The following is a 14,300-nucleotide window of genomic DNA, read 5'->3' on the forward strand; positions in this document are numbered from 1 at the left end:
TTTAGCCTAGAAACAGCTGTTTCTCTCCATTAAATGTAAGATGCTATGCTACAGTCAATCACATGTGATCACATAAAGGTCCTGAAGCAGGTAACACAACAGACCTGAAATATGTTTACCTACATTTCAAAACATGAATTACTGATAAATTATGGACTGTAAGTAAAGGAGAAATAGAATGTCCTGGGCTGCCTTCTCTGAGAGTTTTATATGTTTTATATAGCTTACCTCAGCTTTATTATTTACTATATGAATGTAAAAGCCTACGAGACATTCAGGATGCAATACTGACCACAGTGAGCATGTAGGGGAGATAAATATCATCCTCTTGGTTACACTGCACCTGAGAACATGCACCCTATAGGACAGGAACATCCTTTTACATGCATAGGAAAATCAGTTCTTAAAGCACCTACTGGAAACAAGGTGTTAGGAACTGTGGAATATATATCTGAAATCTTCAACTTTTAGTATGTCAACCAGCTCTATCACACCACCACTGAGCATGCAGCTACACTATTAGTGAATTTTCTTGGCTTTTTCATTTGGTTGGGGGAAAAAATAAATAATCATCCCTAGAAGCTTAGGAAGACACTGTACATCTACAAGCCTAGTATTATTAAATAACAGTGTTAAGCCCATAACATTAGTATAAAACAACATGAATAAACCTAACTGATTACAAAGAAATTCCAGTCCTGACTGATGCCTGGGTTCAAAGGTTCTTATACCAAAACTAGAGCGATCAATAAATACAAGTTTCACATATGGAAGAGGAAACTACATGCTGGATTTGCCCTAGGTAACACCAGAGCCTCAAACTCAGTGAATCTAACATGATACAACTGCCTGCTCCACTTCATTATCTTTTGTGCGCATAGACAAAGCAACCTGGTCAAGCTACACTTCACAAGCTAAGCAAGGAAAAGCACTGTGCTTTGATAGCTTGTAAACCAAATATCCTACAAACATCAAGGGTATGGATGAACAACACTCTGGGACCCATGGAGTTTCTGATTTCTCTCAGGAATTCATCTAAAAATAAACAGCAGTCCAAAACTTGGCCATGTCCTATTTTGAGCAATTTTTGTTAACTAAGCTGGCAGCACTTTCTTCTCATATTTCTCAATTCTATTCTTTCCTTTCAGCATTCATTCTCAAAGACCAATCACTTATATATCCACAAACTTTTCTTCTTGCCGTGGTCTATGTTTTCATTTTATGGTAAAATGCCAGCATGCCCTTTGTCCGTCCCTTTAATCTCAGGCTTTCTGTAATACTCCCTGAAACTTCAGTACACCAGGGCTACGCTTGCAACAGGTTTTGCTGAATGCTGCCTATTGTATTTTGGGGATTAGCTTTTTGAGTTTTGCTGGTATAATCGTCTGCGTGTTTTGAAAAAAAAAAAAAAGAAAAAGAAAAAAAAGACATTAAAAAAAATCTTTGAAGAAAATGAGGATTTAAAAAAAATGAGGATTTAAAAAGCCAAGAGGAGAGCAAGGCAGTGACCCCACTGCCTTTATGCAGAAGATGCTCACATTACGAAAAATGTAGGACCCCCACAGTCCTATCACAAAGTTGCTTTCTAAAATTTTAATCACGATCAAATAGTCATCTGCACTTGAGAGCTCCACAAATCGATATCACTGGCTGCAGTGCAGTAATTGCTCAATGCAGATTCTACATCTACCGTGAGAAGCAGCACAGAGAAAAGACCCCGAATCATCCTCTGGTTTAGAACTAGTCTGAACAAAACAAAAGCAGCCTGGCACTTCACATTGCACAGCAAATGCTAGTTGGCATATTTCTGTAGTGACCAACCCCTTGCCATCTCTCTGTCTGAAACATTTCTAAAACCTTGGCTTCCTTGGCCTGTCAGCTCTTGTGAGCCAAGGAAATTCAATAGAGACCCTGTTATCCTGGGGTTTCCACCTCTTCTATCTTTTTTCACTTCTAGGGACAAAAGCAATTGTTTATGGATGCTGGGAACTGATGAGGTTTGCAAGGAAGTCAGACCACTCTGAACTGCAAAAAGGCATCATTGTGAAGACAGCAAAAGCTTCCACTTGGTGTACTTAACTTCAAAGCGCCATTTTTAATAAACAAAGAACTTGAAGCACCAGACAATCAAGGCTCCATCTCAAGGGCTTGTGCATTCTGGCTGGGTGCCCTTGGTTTTGGATACTTGACTTCAGACACAGTCTGCGACTACATGCACAAGAAGACTGATGCCAAACATTTCATATGTATTCCTTGTACCATATATGATCACACCGGTCAAGATCAAAGGTCTTTCAAGCTAAGCAATAAATGACAATGTTATTTTACAGAATCTCCAATGCAAATGGCCCAGAATGAAAGCTGGAAGAACAGAAATGCTATGCCCTTTTCACAGACAGAACCAGTGTGAATGTCATTTGTTCTTTATATGAGAACAGAGCTCTTATGCTGCTTTCCCATATCTCAGAGGAAATGAACAAATGCAGAATCAGGACTCCTACAACCATCCCTCATCTTCTTTTGAAGGGAATAAGGTATGATTTGTTCATGCAGCAAAGGATGGCAGACAAATAACAGATAACAGCACAACTCTAGTATGGTGGGAGGAATGAGATTCACCTAGTTCTGGGCATTTTGAGCTGACTGACACTGACTCAGAGTAGGTCAGAAGTGGCTGCGACACAACACCAAACAGAAAAGCAGCACATCACTTCAAAAATCCTGACTGACCCCTCATCATTTGCCTCTTTGCCCTCTATTCGCTTCCTGAAACCTGTCCTGATTCTTTCTCCTTCTGGACTTTAGACTCTAGCTGCATTCTGCAGATGACTTTGTGCTTACTGTGTTATTTCTTCTGAGATGTCTCCTGACCTTCAGAATTCCTTCTTCCCAACCCCAATTTAAGCACACCTCCATCTTTACATATACTGCATTACACAGAAAGGGTAATTAGCTGCAACAGGTGGAAGAGAGAACATACTCTCAAAGATCCTTATGCCAAAGTTGTCCTATGAACATAAATATTCTAACAAGCTTTATCCTGTCACAATAGAGCCATAAAGTTGCTCTTTTCAGCACATGATAATGGCTTTGTAATTCAATTATTGGTAAAATTTGCCTTTGGGGATTTATCTTCCTTTCGCCTCAGCACTCATGAGAATCCCTTATCGTAAATCTTGCCAAGGCAAAATCAGCTCCCCCACTGCCTCTGGGACACATTGTGCTCCTTCATGTTAAAAAATTGACAGGTTATTCCAACTTATTGAATAGCAGGTTTTTGTTTCAAAGGACAGTGTGAAAACAACAACAGTGGATGACGTCCACGGAGTCCTCAGTAGCATCATCTTTTTTCATCCCACTGATGCTTCTGTAACACTCTTAATCCTAATTGCCATTCATAAAAATAGTAACACATGGCACTGAACAAGGAGCTTTTTGCCCAAAGATACAAAAGTACTTTACAATCAACCTTTAAGTAACCTTCGCTGCATGCTACTGATTTGTTCAAGACCTATGGAAAAGTACAAGACTGGCAGACCAAGTTAGAAAGCAGGGCTGAGGAAAATTTTTTGTTCTCAGCTATATAGATAAACTCCACTGATTAGTCAAGAGCACAGGGACCTCATTGATTTGACCAAGAGCACACAGTTTTTATGTGGCAAAGACAAAAAAAGAGCTTGAGAGTCCTCCAGGCTCCTTTCTCTTTTACTACTACACTGACTCCATGATGACTTTGCAGATACTCTCCGTTCCTTTTTCTTAGTTTGCAGAGGTGAGTGAATCTGCCCCCATGGAGCTTAGTGTGAGAGGGAATTCTTGTGGTTTGTTTAGTCCCTATTATGTGAAATTTTACACATTTTACTATTCCTGGAACACACTGTAAAGATTGCTATCTAGCTTTAAACATCTCTTAACAATACTATCTAGACATGATTTAGAAACAAAGGACCAGATTCCAGACAGGCATAAATCAGCATTTCATTTCTTTATATCTGGCCAATAAATCTCCCCTGGCAATAATCTAATTAGATTTTCCCTGCTACATCTCTGCACTATTCTTTCCCACATTGCCCAATTAGATGAAACGATACAATTTTGTGCAATTCAACTGGCAGCCACTGGGCCAAATCCATCCTGTGCTATGCTTTATGCAGTTTGTCACCTTTTCCCTAGAACTGATGAAAAAATAGCAGTGCAGTGAGTAAAGCCCAACTTCTAGTTGTGCCACCTCACAACACTGACCCAGAAAAACTGGTGGCTCTTGCTATTAAAACTAAAATAGATAAGCAGGTAAACGGGTGATGAGATTTCCAGGACATGGGTAGTCATTTTTACTCTCACCACAACTTTTTAAGCCTAGAGTGGGATTATCCACAGCCTTCCACCTCATGATGTCCGCATACCCTACAGCTTTGAGGCCAGTAGCAAACCAGGCCTTCTCCTCCACTGCAGTAACACCACAGCCCTTTGTGGGATGCTTCAGAGAGGAAACTTCCTAAAACTCTGAAATAGACTGATGCAAATTCTCAGGGAGATAGGTATCTATTGCTGGTAATGCTGGGTGGGAGGAATTTCTTAAAATAAGGATCTAAACTAAGTGGATAGAATTCAGTTACCAGGATTAAATCCTGATTTTAGGATAGTTCTCATGTCCGATATCTCTTTTTTATATATTGCAGGAAACTGAAGACATCCTACTGGGTTGAAAGGAGAGAAGGAGGAAGGCCCCCTCTAGTTATAGCCCCTGAACTCAGCTACCTGATATAGTGGACCAAACCTACCTTATTTACTGCTTCTCTGCTATTACAGTCTAATACGATCATGGTTTCCCACTGTGTTAAGATGCATGTTTCTGGCCTTTTGGAGTGCTGTGGCCCAGTCAGTATGCTCTGGAGGAGGCCAGGAAGTCAATTAAAGCAAGAATGCCAAGTCAACTCTGGTAACACAGTATGCTGCTTTATACAACAGAAAACAGCAGTGAAAACTTCCTGACATAGATACAGAGAAATCCAGAGGTAACTATACCATGCAACTGCCTCAAGGGCTGACCTTTATAGGTGCACATGGAGAAATCAGCTGCTTAGTCCAATGCCTTCTGAAGACTGACATGTTCCATGTTCCAGACATACTGCATAGCACTGCAGCTTGTGCTATGGACTAGCCCTCAAATCAAGATTTTTAACATGGTATCCAGATGCTTGCCTACTTCTGCAGATCTTAAATGGGGGGAAGTGGATGAGATTGACATTGAAGCTCATGGGAGTCTGTACTTATTTATGAAGTATCTCTGGATGATTTTTTTTAAGATAAATCTAGCGAATAGGGAAAACCAAAACACACCAACTTATGCATCCATCAGACTGGGGCCTCTCAGTACAGAAAGGCTTATTCAAGTGAATCATAGAATGTTTTGGTTTGTAAGGGACCTTAAAGATCACCTAGTTCAAATCCCCCTGCCATGGGTAGGGACACAATTTAGTCAACATAAACAGGATTGAAGCATTTGCCAAATTCTATACACATGCAACGTATAAACAAAAAAATTATTGTCACACCTTTATTTTTATTTCAATGCCAACATTGTCTCTGCAATTACCTCAAGGATCTAATGTTTTTGTTACGAAAATTTGTTTTGCACTGCAAAGCTCATTTCAGTCAATCTTGGTTTTCCTGTCTATCTAAACCTTTCAGAAAATGAACAAAATCTGTGGATATGCAAAACTAGAGCACCCACTGCATTAAGGCTTGAGGATACAGGGAGGTAAGAGGCATTTTTGTCCTATTCAGAGTAATACAGTGCAGAGTCCCAAGCCAGCACAGACTCCAGCCAGTCATTCTATGCAGCACAGGGTACTGGCATGGCATTTATAAACAACACAAATCTAAATAGCCTAAAGTCAGCTCTGTTGTTTACAAGCAGCAAGCTTGGGTAACACTGTACTGGAATCATCACCAGTTTCCCTGTGCCAGAATAAGTACAGGGAAAGACAGGTTTTATCAGATCTTTGCAGTGTTTCTATAACATGTTACTGGAGGATAAGACTCTAAGGGGAGAAGGGGGGAGAGCCATGTAAATGGTCAAGATTCTATTCAGTTATGACCTCCAGGAGAACATTCAAGTTACTATTCTATCCCCATGATAATCTAACAAGGTTGAGGAGGTTTATTCTCATGCATGGTGGAACCCTGCCAAGCTAAGGATTTAGGACTGAGGAGTTATATTTTGCTGTGACAAATCTTGATTTGATTATGAGTGACATGTTCTCTCAAGGGACTACTAGGACCAGAGGATCTGGTTATTACCAGAGGTCTATCAGCCTCTGCTGTGTGACTTTGGGCAATTTTCTCAGCCTTGTCCAGGGAATAAACGTGTATTTTGGATCTCAATTTCTTAAGAACTAAAACTTATCACAAATCCAAAGATTCTAAATGGGTTTTTAATAGCAACGGAAAGAGGATGCTTCGAGTGTTTTTCCTGTCCTTGCTGATACACACGGGGCTGGCAAGTTTGTATCTCTGGAAGCCAGACAGGCATAAAATCTTAATTCTCAAGATAAATCTGAGAGATTTCAGGCTTTGTTTGTACCAAACAGGTAGAGCAACATCAGAGTCTAGCTGAGAACTGTAAGCAGAGGTTTTCACTAAATCCATTGAAAAGCCAGTGGGATATTTAGTGAACACTGGCAACTGAGAGTATGCTTCCTTGCACCCTGGCTGGGCAGGATGTAACACTGACCTTTCTGATACAAAAACAGTCAATGTCAAAGGCACTGACTGGTGGCAAAGTGCTCTACTACGTGTTACTCACCATCAGAAATGTTAGCAGTAGCAGCATTGTAAGGGCCAAGGAAAGGCACAGTTGTAGATTTGCTCTTCACTCTGGCCCCTGGCAGCGTTGTTTGCTGCAGTTCATTTGTATCTTTAAGCTGGCAGCCATGAAGCTGCCTAAATATATTAGCAAGACAATAGCAGCCTGTGTTATAGAGGCTCAGACCTTCAGTCTGATTTTCTCCCAGAGCCAAACCGGAAGCAAATGTGGTCTTCAATTCAGAAAAAAAATTAATATAGAAAACAAGCAAAATTCACTACTTTTGCTATTCCCTATCAGTCAGCTGCTTAATTCAGATCTCCTGAAAACTGTCCTGAGTCCCCTTGTGATGTGCCCATCTTCATCCTACTGAAGCTATGTAATACATATATTTTAATTAAATTTCTAGTACACTTCAAAGCATCAGGTATGCATTGTGTATTAGATCAAGTGGATGATTTTCTGGACAGGCTGTCACAATGCTCTTTGATTGGCATCTTCCTCGTCAGCCTCCAGCACTGGCCCTACAGTGATTAAAAGGTCTCCAGCAATATGCAGCATCATTTGTAAACAGCCCAGATACAATGCCAAATAAATTGTCCCAGCCCACCTGGGTGGGCATGCAAATCTCACCAAGCCAAGATCTGACAAGAACACTGAGATGGTTCGCCCAGATCTTTCTAACAGGGCTTTGACACTTCTTTTCACTTGATTTTCAGCTCTTTCACCTGCTCAATGAACACAGTCGGGGTTTTAAAACATGCTCTCTAGTATTATCTGGAAAAGAAAAGCTGTATACTCTATAACTCTATTCTGAAGATTAACTTTCTTTGCCCATAAAAGTAACACAAATACCTATTCATCTGTCCTTCCAGCTGCTTACCAGTTTATCTTTTTCTCCCTTTCATTGTGTGTGTGTGTTTGTATTGTTTGAGGGGAAAAGTTGGTTGTCTGCTTTTTTAAAATGTCTGCATCCCTTTTCTTCTCCTTGTACTCAGAAAAAAAAGCCAACACAAAAGTCAGAGTGGATACTTAGCAACATGCCTTACCAAACTGACATATCTCCTGTAATTCCTTCAGGAAATCATTAACATCATGGACACATGACCCTATCGGAAACGAGATATGCTATGATATGTTTTTACTTCTAATCAATGCAATACGTTATGTTGCACATGAAAGCCCTGAACTGTACATTTTGTCTAATCAAGACAGTTATCTTAAAATCATAAAATGGTTTTGGTTGGAATGGACCTCTAAAGATAATCTAGTCCAACCCCCTGCCATGGGTTGGGACATCTTTCACTACATCTGGTTGTTTGAAGCCCTATCCATCTTAACTTTGAACACTTTCAAGCATGGGGTACTTGTCTGGGCAAGTATCTCACCAACCCTTCACAGTAAGAACTTCTTCCTTATATCTAACATCAACCTACCCACTTTAAGTTTAAAAATATTACCCTTGTCCTATAACTACAGTCTCTGCACCAGTGGAGTCTTTCTCTTTCTCTTGTAGGTCCCTCGTAGGTAGTGGAAGCTGCTCTAAAGTCTCCCTGAAGCCTTTTCTCCTCCAGGCTGAGCAATTCCAACTCTTTCAGTCTGCCTTCATTGGAGAGGTGCTCCAGTGCTCTGATATTTACAGCTCTCTGATCTTCTCAAAGTATGGAGTGGTATTTCTTTTGTATTTCTCCCACTCACTCATCTGGGTGCAACACCCAAATAAGTAACAACAATAAGAAAATAAATAGCACTGATACAGTTAATGATTATAGCTTGGTGATAATATTTACTGGCTGGGCTTTTCTTTAAAACTATGCTAGTTTTTAAGACATTTTTATCATTCAGCTTTATTCCCCCCCCAAGTTTTTCAAGGCTAGGTTATGATTAGAATTAGCTGAGAATCTTTTCAGAAAACGTCTCATTTTCACTAACACCCTCCCTCCCCCATAATATTTTGTAGACATTTTAATAACCTTTTTAACCTTTTATTTTCTTTTGGACATGCTCTAATTGTGACACGTTGACTTGCTGACTGCCAGAAAATCATTTGTGTTTCAAGGCATGACATAATCTGAGGACCAGAATAAAAATCTACATTTTAATGAGCATTTTCTGCATACGTACTTTGACCACACTGAACTGTATGCACTTTGAATGGTCTTTTGGAACTACTGGTCACGAATGTTTGGATTTGCAAGTCAGAAGGGGATCACTATTGAACTTTGACTAGACAGCTGGACCCCTTTAAAAAAGCAAGAAAAAGTAAAGTAATTCCCAATATGACTGATTCACCGTGTTCACATTCGTATTTGCTACAAACCAGCATCCTTGCAAGCAAATACCACCGTAATGTATGTGAAGAATCACCAATTATCACAAAAATAAACTCACAATTATTTAGATAAAGCATTTATCCAACTCTTCTAACTAACATCTACTGCATTCTCTTCCCCTAATGCCAACTGCATTAGTAGACATTGCGCTATCAGCATAACCCATGTTAACTTGCTGCTTCCATCCTGCCCTGCTGAACTATTACTGCTTGGAATGGTCCTTCAAAGTAATTAGGATATTTTCATAGAGCACAGTTCCAAAATTACCAAGTACCTTGATGATTTTCACACATTTTCCTGTCACAGTACATTAAACAGCAAAATCTCCAGAACCTACCAAAGAAATAATAAAACCCATGAAAACTGTTGATACAGTGCAGAACTGCAGTGCCTTGGGCTGTATGCAGTGTGAATTCTTTTATGTTTCCATCAGATACATAACATAAAACTGATTCTTTGAGTGGCTTATGCTTTCCTCGGTATAACACTTAAACATACCTAGTTTATGCAAAAAAGGTCTGGTAGAGTACCTGAACTTAACAATTAGAAGTCTCAAGTGTATACAGTAGCCAATCACTAAAACCTGACAAGCACACGTGTCCTTACAACCTTTTAATGAGACAGAGAATTATGGATCCTTTTTCCCTCCCTCCTTTTGTTTTGTTTTGGTTTTGCTTTAGTTTGGGTTGTTTTGTTGGGTTTTTTAGATAAGAAAACTGTAGTCACTTATTTAAAAGGTTGATCTGCTCATTACCCATCTGATATCTTCCTCCACAAAGCAACATTACTATCATTTTCATCACAAGTGTGGATGTCAGGACATCACTTAGAGCTCAAGAAGAATGAATGAGGTGGAAGAATGAAAAGGAAGGAACAGGGAAGCACTCAATAAATAAATACTCTATTTTCATACTAATGACTCCCCTTAATGAAACAGAGATAAAAGAGTGCAAAATACATATGAACTATAAGGAGCTGTGTTACTGCTACACAGAATATTTTCTGAGTTATGCAGTAAGCATCAGCAGATTGCTTTAATGTTGTTCTTCAGGGGTTTAAATTTCCCTGGGGTGGTAGCAGAAAAGAGTGTTTCACAAAGCAGCCAAAAATAAATGAATAAAGAAGACAATTATCTTGGAAACAGATGCAAGAAATGCAGCTGTAAAAACACTACAGCTTCTCAGACAGCATTTCCAGGCAGAGCCTTCTCAAGACTAAAACTGGCAAGTTCAGTGGTATTTATTTGCAAACTGAAGAGTGACCCACAAACTATTTACAAGACCACATGACAGAGTAAAAATGCCAATTAAAATACCAGTGACCAATTGGGAAAATGCATCTTTGCTTTCATCAGTCATTCAAATCCATTTAAAAGTCTTTAAAGTCTTCCAGATGTTCCTTCCTTGTCAAAAGAAGCATCATTAAGTAAATGCATCCTCCAGGAGGACAGATGCCAAAGGTTTTGCTTTGTGTCTTCTTGATCTTAGAAAAGTCCTGCTTTAGATAGTCCTGGAAGCATTCTGTATTAAAGCAACTCTTCAGCTTTTCTTAGATATCAGCATCTAGGCCTCATTCTCCAGAAAATAACAGCTTTGTCCTGGTTTATCCCTTCAAGCCAATTTGATTTCAAGAAAGCACCAGGAACAGGAAGAGAGGATGCCCACACTCTGCCTTCTTTGGAAAGTTGTGACTTTGGGACATTTTCCTTCTCTATTCATTTCTGATCTTTAGAAGTAAAGTCAGTCTTCTCACTTTTCAGGTTGATTAGAATCTGCATATTTCCAAGCCAATTAAACAACAAACAAACAAAAGCAACAACAAACCAACCACAGGACACTGAGCAGGTCTACCTAACTTAAACATCAGCACTGACCAGACAGATGTTGCTGTAGAAGTCTGGATTTCAACAACACATCTGCACCCTCTTATGTTCCAGTCTTTATTGTTTTTCTTGCATGGGGAGCCAGCAGTGGCCAGGCTCTGCGTGCAAAGGGCTGCCCTTCTGATTCAGCACTTCAGGGCTTGTTTTGTGTTCAGGTACTTAATTGACTGCACAGAAATGGAAACGCATAGAAAAGCCCAGTGTTGCTACCTGTGGTATATTACACATATTATTCTCAATTACACATGCACAGCTCTGTTTTCTACTATGGATGGCTTTGAGGACAATGTCCGTATCACTGCAGCTAGCAGTATTTATTTTCCAAGGTGATGATGATCATAACAAATAAGCCAGAATGAGGCACAGCTGTCTCCACAAGTTGTATAATTTTTACTTTTGACAACAGAAGCACAGTCTAGCTTATACTGAGGTGTGTTATTCAAGGGGCATTTTGTTCAAGGTGAAAATACAGACTTGCAGTTTCATGTTTTGTCTATGGCTGTAGGGAATTAAATGGGTGGTTGGAACATTGTTTCATCTTACTCTTTGCCTCTGAAGCTCCAAGCCTGAGTTCACTTATTTTTTAGGTTCTAAGAGGCCTTCAAAGTTTGAACTCTGTGGAAAGGGAAAATTATCATTTTCATCATTATTCTTATTGCAGGCACCTATCAGCTCAATTCACAACTGTAAGTAATGATGGGAAAATTTCAAAGGCTTGGAGTGCCGTGCAGGAGATAGGACACTAGGAATAAGGGCATTCTTTCCAGCGCTCTGACCCTCTTTAGTGAGTACAATTTGTTGGGTGGCTCAAAGACTGGGTCCCTAGATTTCTAGGACTTTCTATTCTTATTAGCCCAGAAAAAAAAAAACAACAAGTGTTTTGTGGGGTTGTGTGTTTACATCTGACATTTTGAAGTCCTGATAGGAGTCCTTCGGGAAAGAATAGGGAGTAATAGATATATATACATGCCTGTCTATGCAGACACTCACACAAAAAAAAGCTTTAAATTAAAAATGAAATTTAGTTTGCAAAAGCTTCAGCTAACACAGGTTCTGAGAAAAGGATTTAAAAGCAGAGGCAGTAAACAAAATCTCTGGTATATCCTTTGCAGACCAAATACAAATTCAACTTCAGAAGTAAATTTGATCTAGACCTCTTATTTCTTTCGTAAATTAAAAGAAAATATTTGACAGAACCACTCCTGAATATTTATGTATTCAAAACCTGTGGGTTTGGCACAAACTTACAGTTTAGAAGCTACCATGGGAGTCTCTTTTAAAGGACAGATTCATAGGACAAGTACCAACTTCTGCTCACAGGTAGACTGCTGCCTCAATAAAGAGTTCATGAGAAGTGTCACAGATTTACACCAGTGTAAGCTAAAAGAGGAGTAAACTGAAATATAAAAAATTAAACTTATTGATATTTAGAATATGACAACCATATTTGCAGTCCAATGTTTCTTTCCTTCCTCAGCTTTCTTTTCCACATTAGTCAAAGTTACACTAATTGCTATTGAGTGACAGCATGGAGGTGTTTCAGATATGTATTTTACTGCAAGCATAGTTACAGAGCTTTACACTGGGTATGCAAATCACTGCTATGGAAAGCAAATGCAAAGAGATCTGCCTGCAATCAGGATCATGAGAAGAGGCTCAGTACACCTGAATTGCTGGGTAAGTCTGTGATGATTGAAACTGAAGGAGGCAAGACTCAAAATACAAAGAAACATCCTAGTAGTAAAGAACTGCAGAATAAAGTTTTTACCTACATTCAGAGTTATTGTACAGTGGTTATGACCTCTACAAGGGTTTGCATCTGCAGTCAAATCATCCATTACTGATGTCCCCATATTAAAAATTGTGAGATGCTCAGATTCTGTCATATTCATGTAGAATATGTCCCTAAGTGAATTTAGATATAAACTATACAGCAGAAATTAATGCAGAAAGAGTTAAGCTTGCAACAATGACAAAGAGCTATGATATTTCTTTAAGGTAACTCTGGCATCAAATTTGCAAACAATTTTGCTGTTGCCATGACTGACATTCAAAGATTCAGCAAGAACTTACACATGGCTGATTCATACAGCTTGAAATCTGACTGGAAAATCTTGCATTGCTGCTTAGAAGCAATACTGCAGAGTGATTTAAGCTCATAATGAAGAACTGTAGTGCAGTGCCTAGTTCAATGTTCATTAACTTGCTCACTTTCAGGGACTGAAGTAGGTCTAACAGCGGTTAAAAGCATAACACTGGCCATTGGAAGACGTCTCACTCTTACACATGGCAAGACTATTATTCAGTATTTTTCAGTTGTGCATCATCCTTAGATCAAAGACTCATTTTCAAGTGCTGTACATTACAGGAGAAATAATGCCACTTTCATACCAGTTCTAAATTAACCTCAACAAACCAGCAGTGCAGACTGCATTCAGCAACACTGCCTTCAAGCCCCCATTTCAACATCTCTGCATGTATAAGGAAGCTGTGCCTAGGAAATGAGGAAGACATTTTTGCTCTTACCAGTAGAATCTGTTTGGTGCAACTTGCTCGTGAAGAAGCAGCCATCTTCTGCCAAACTCCACTGAACTGAATAACTGGAAACAAAAGCAAACAGTCATGAATCATAGCAAACCTGAAAGATAATAGAGAAATTAATCCAAAGAAGCCTGTATCACTTCTGAGATAGTGAGTTGGACTTTTATGCCCTCCAGTCTCAAAGGGACATACCTGGGGGAGCTGAAAAGTGTCCACGCTGCTTTTTATTGGCAGAGGCAATACTGAGCTGTGTGACATGGGACACGACTAGTATTACCTGAGAGATCGCTGTACTTCCAACAACCTGCCATGACAGAAAACTTATCATCTAGATATTCACAGTACTCCCATGTAACAACATCATGGGGTGTGGGAAGGCCACCTTTTACTTTTTTAAACTTGTGTTGGACACCAAGTGTAAAGTATAATGCAGCATTTTAATATACTAGCATAGCTCTGACAACAGATAAACACAGTTGCCTTCCTTGATGCTATGCTAGAAGGTTTTTTCTTTCTAGTTACCAGAAGCTATCCCTAGAGAGCTTATTTGATCTGGTACGAAAAAGATGCTCTAACACGTCCAAACTTCTCTTGAAGGTCTGAATAAGTTTAAATAGCACCAGTTATGTGTACCATGGAAACCAGCTATTCTCCCTTTGCTCCTGTCCTTCTGCAGACAACATGACACCTTCTCCTAGTTTGGTTACACAAACAATATCCAAATACATCAATCATT

The 14,300-nt window shown here is 39.4% G+C and overlaps 1 protein-coding gene across 4 annotated transcripts in view; it reads right to left on the reverse strand.

Annotated features, from left to right (window-relative positions):
- The window catches only part of SORCS1 (sortilin related VPS10 domain containing receptor 1), a 291,565-nt gene that overhangs the window by 87,534 nt on the left and 189,731 nt on the right, over positions 1–14,300 (reverse strand). For all 4 annotated transcript variants that reach the window (XM_057420911.1, XM_057420910.1, XM_057420912.1 and 1 more), the window contains exon 5: positions 13,550–13,623. In XM_057420911.1, coding sequence (XP_057276894.1) covers positions 13,550–13,623 — 74 coding nt within the window. The remainder of the gene's footprint in view (positions 1–13,549; positions 13,624–14,300) is intronic.

This window comes from Pezoporus wallicus, unplaced genomic scaffold, assembly GCF_028554395.1.
Source record: "Pezoporus wallicus isolate ANWC-B61680 ecotype Strahan unplaced genomic scaffold, APGP_CSIRO_Pwel_v1 contig_3365, whole genome shotgun sequence".
Classification (NCBI taxonomy): Eukaryota; Metazoa; Chordata; class Aves; order Psittaciformes; family Psittacidae; genus Pezoporus; species Pezoporus wallicus.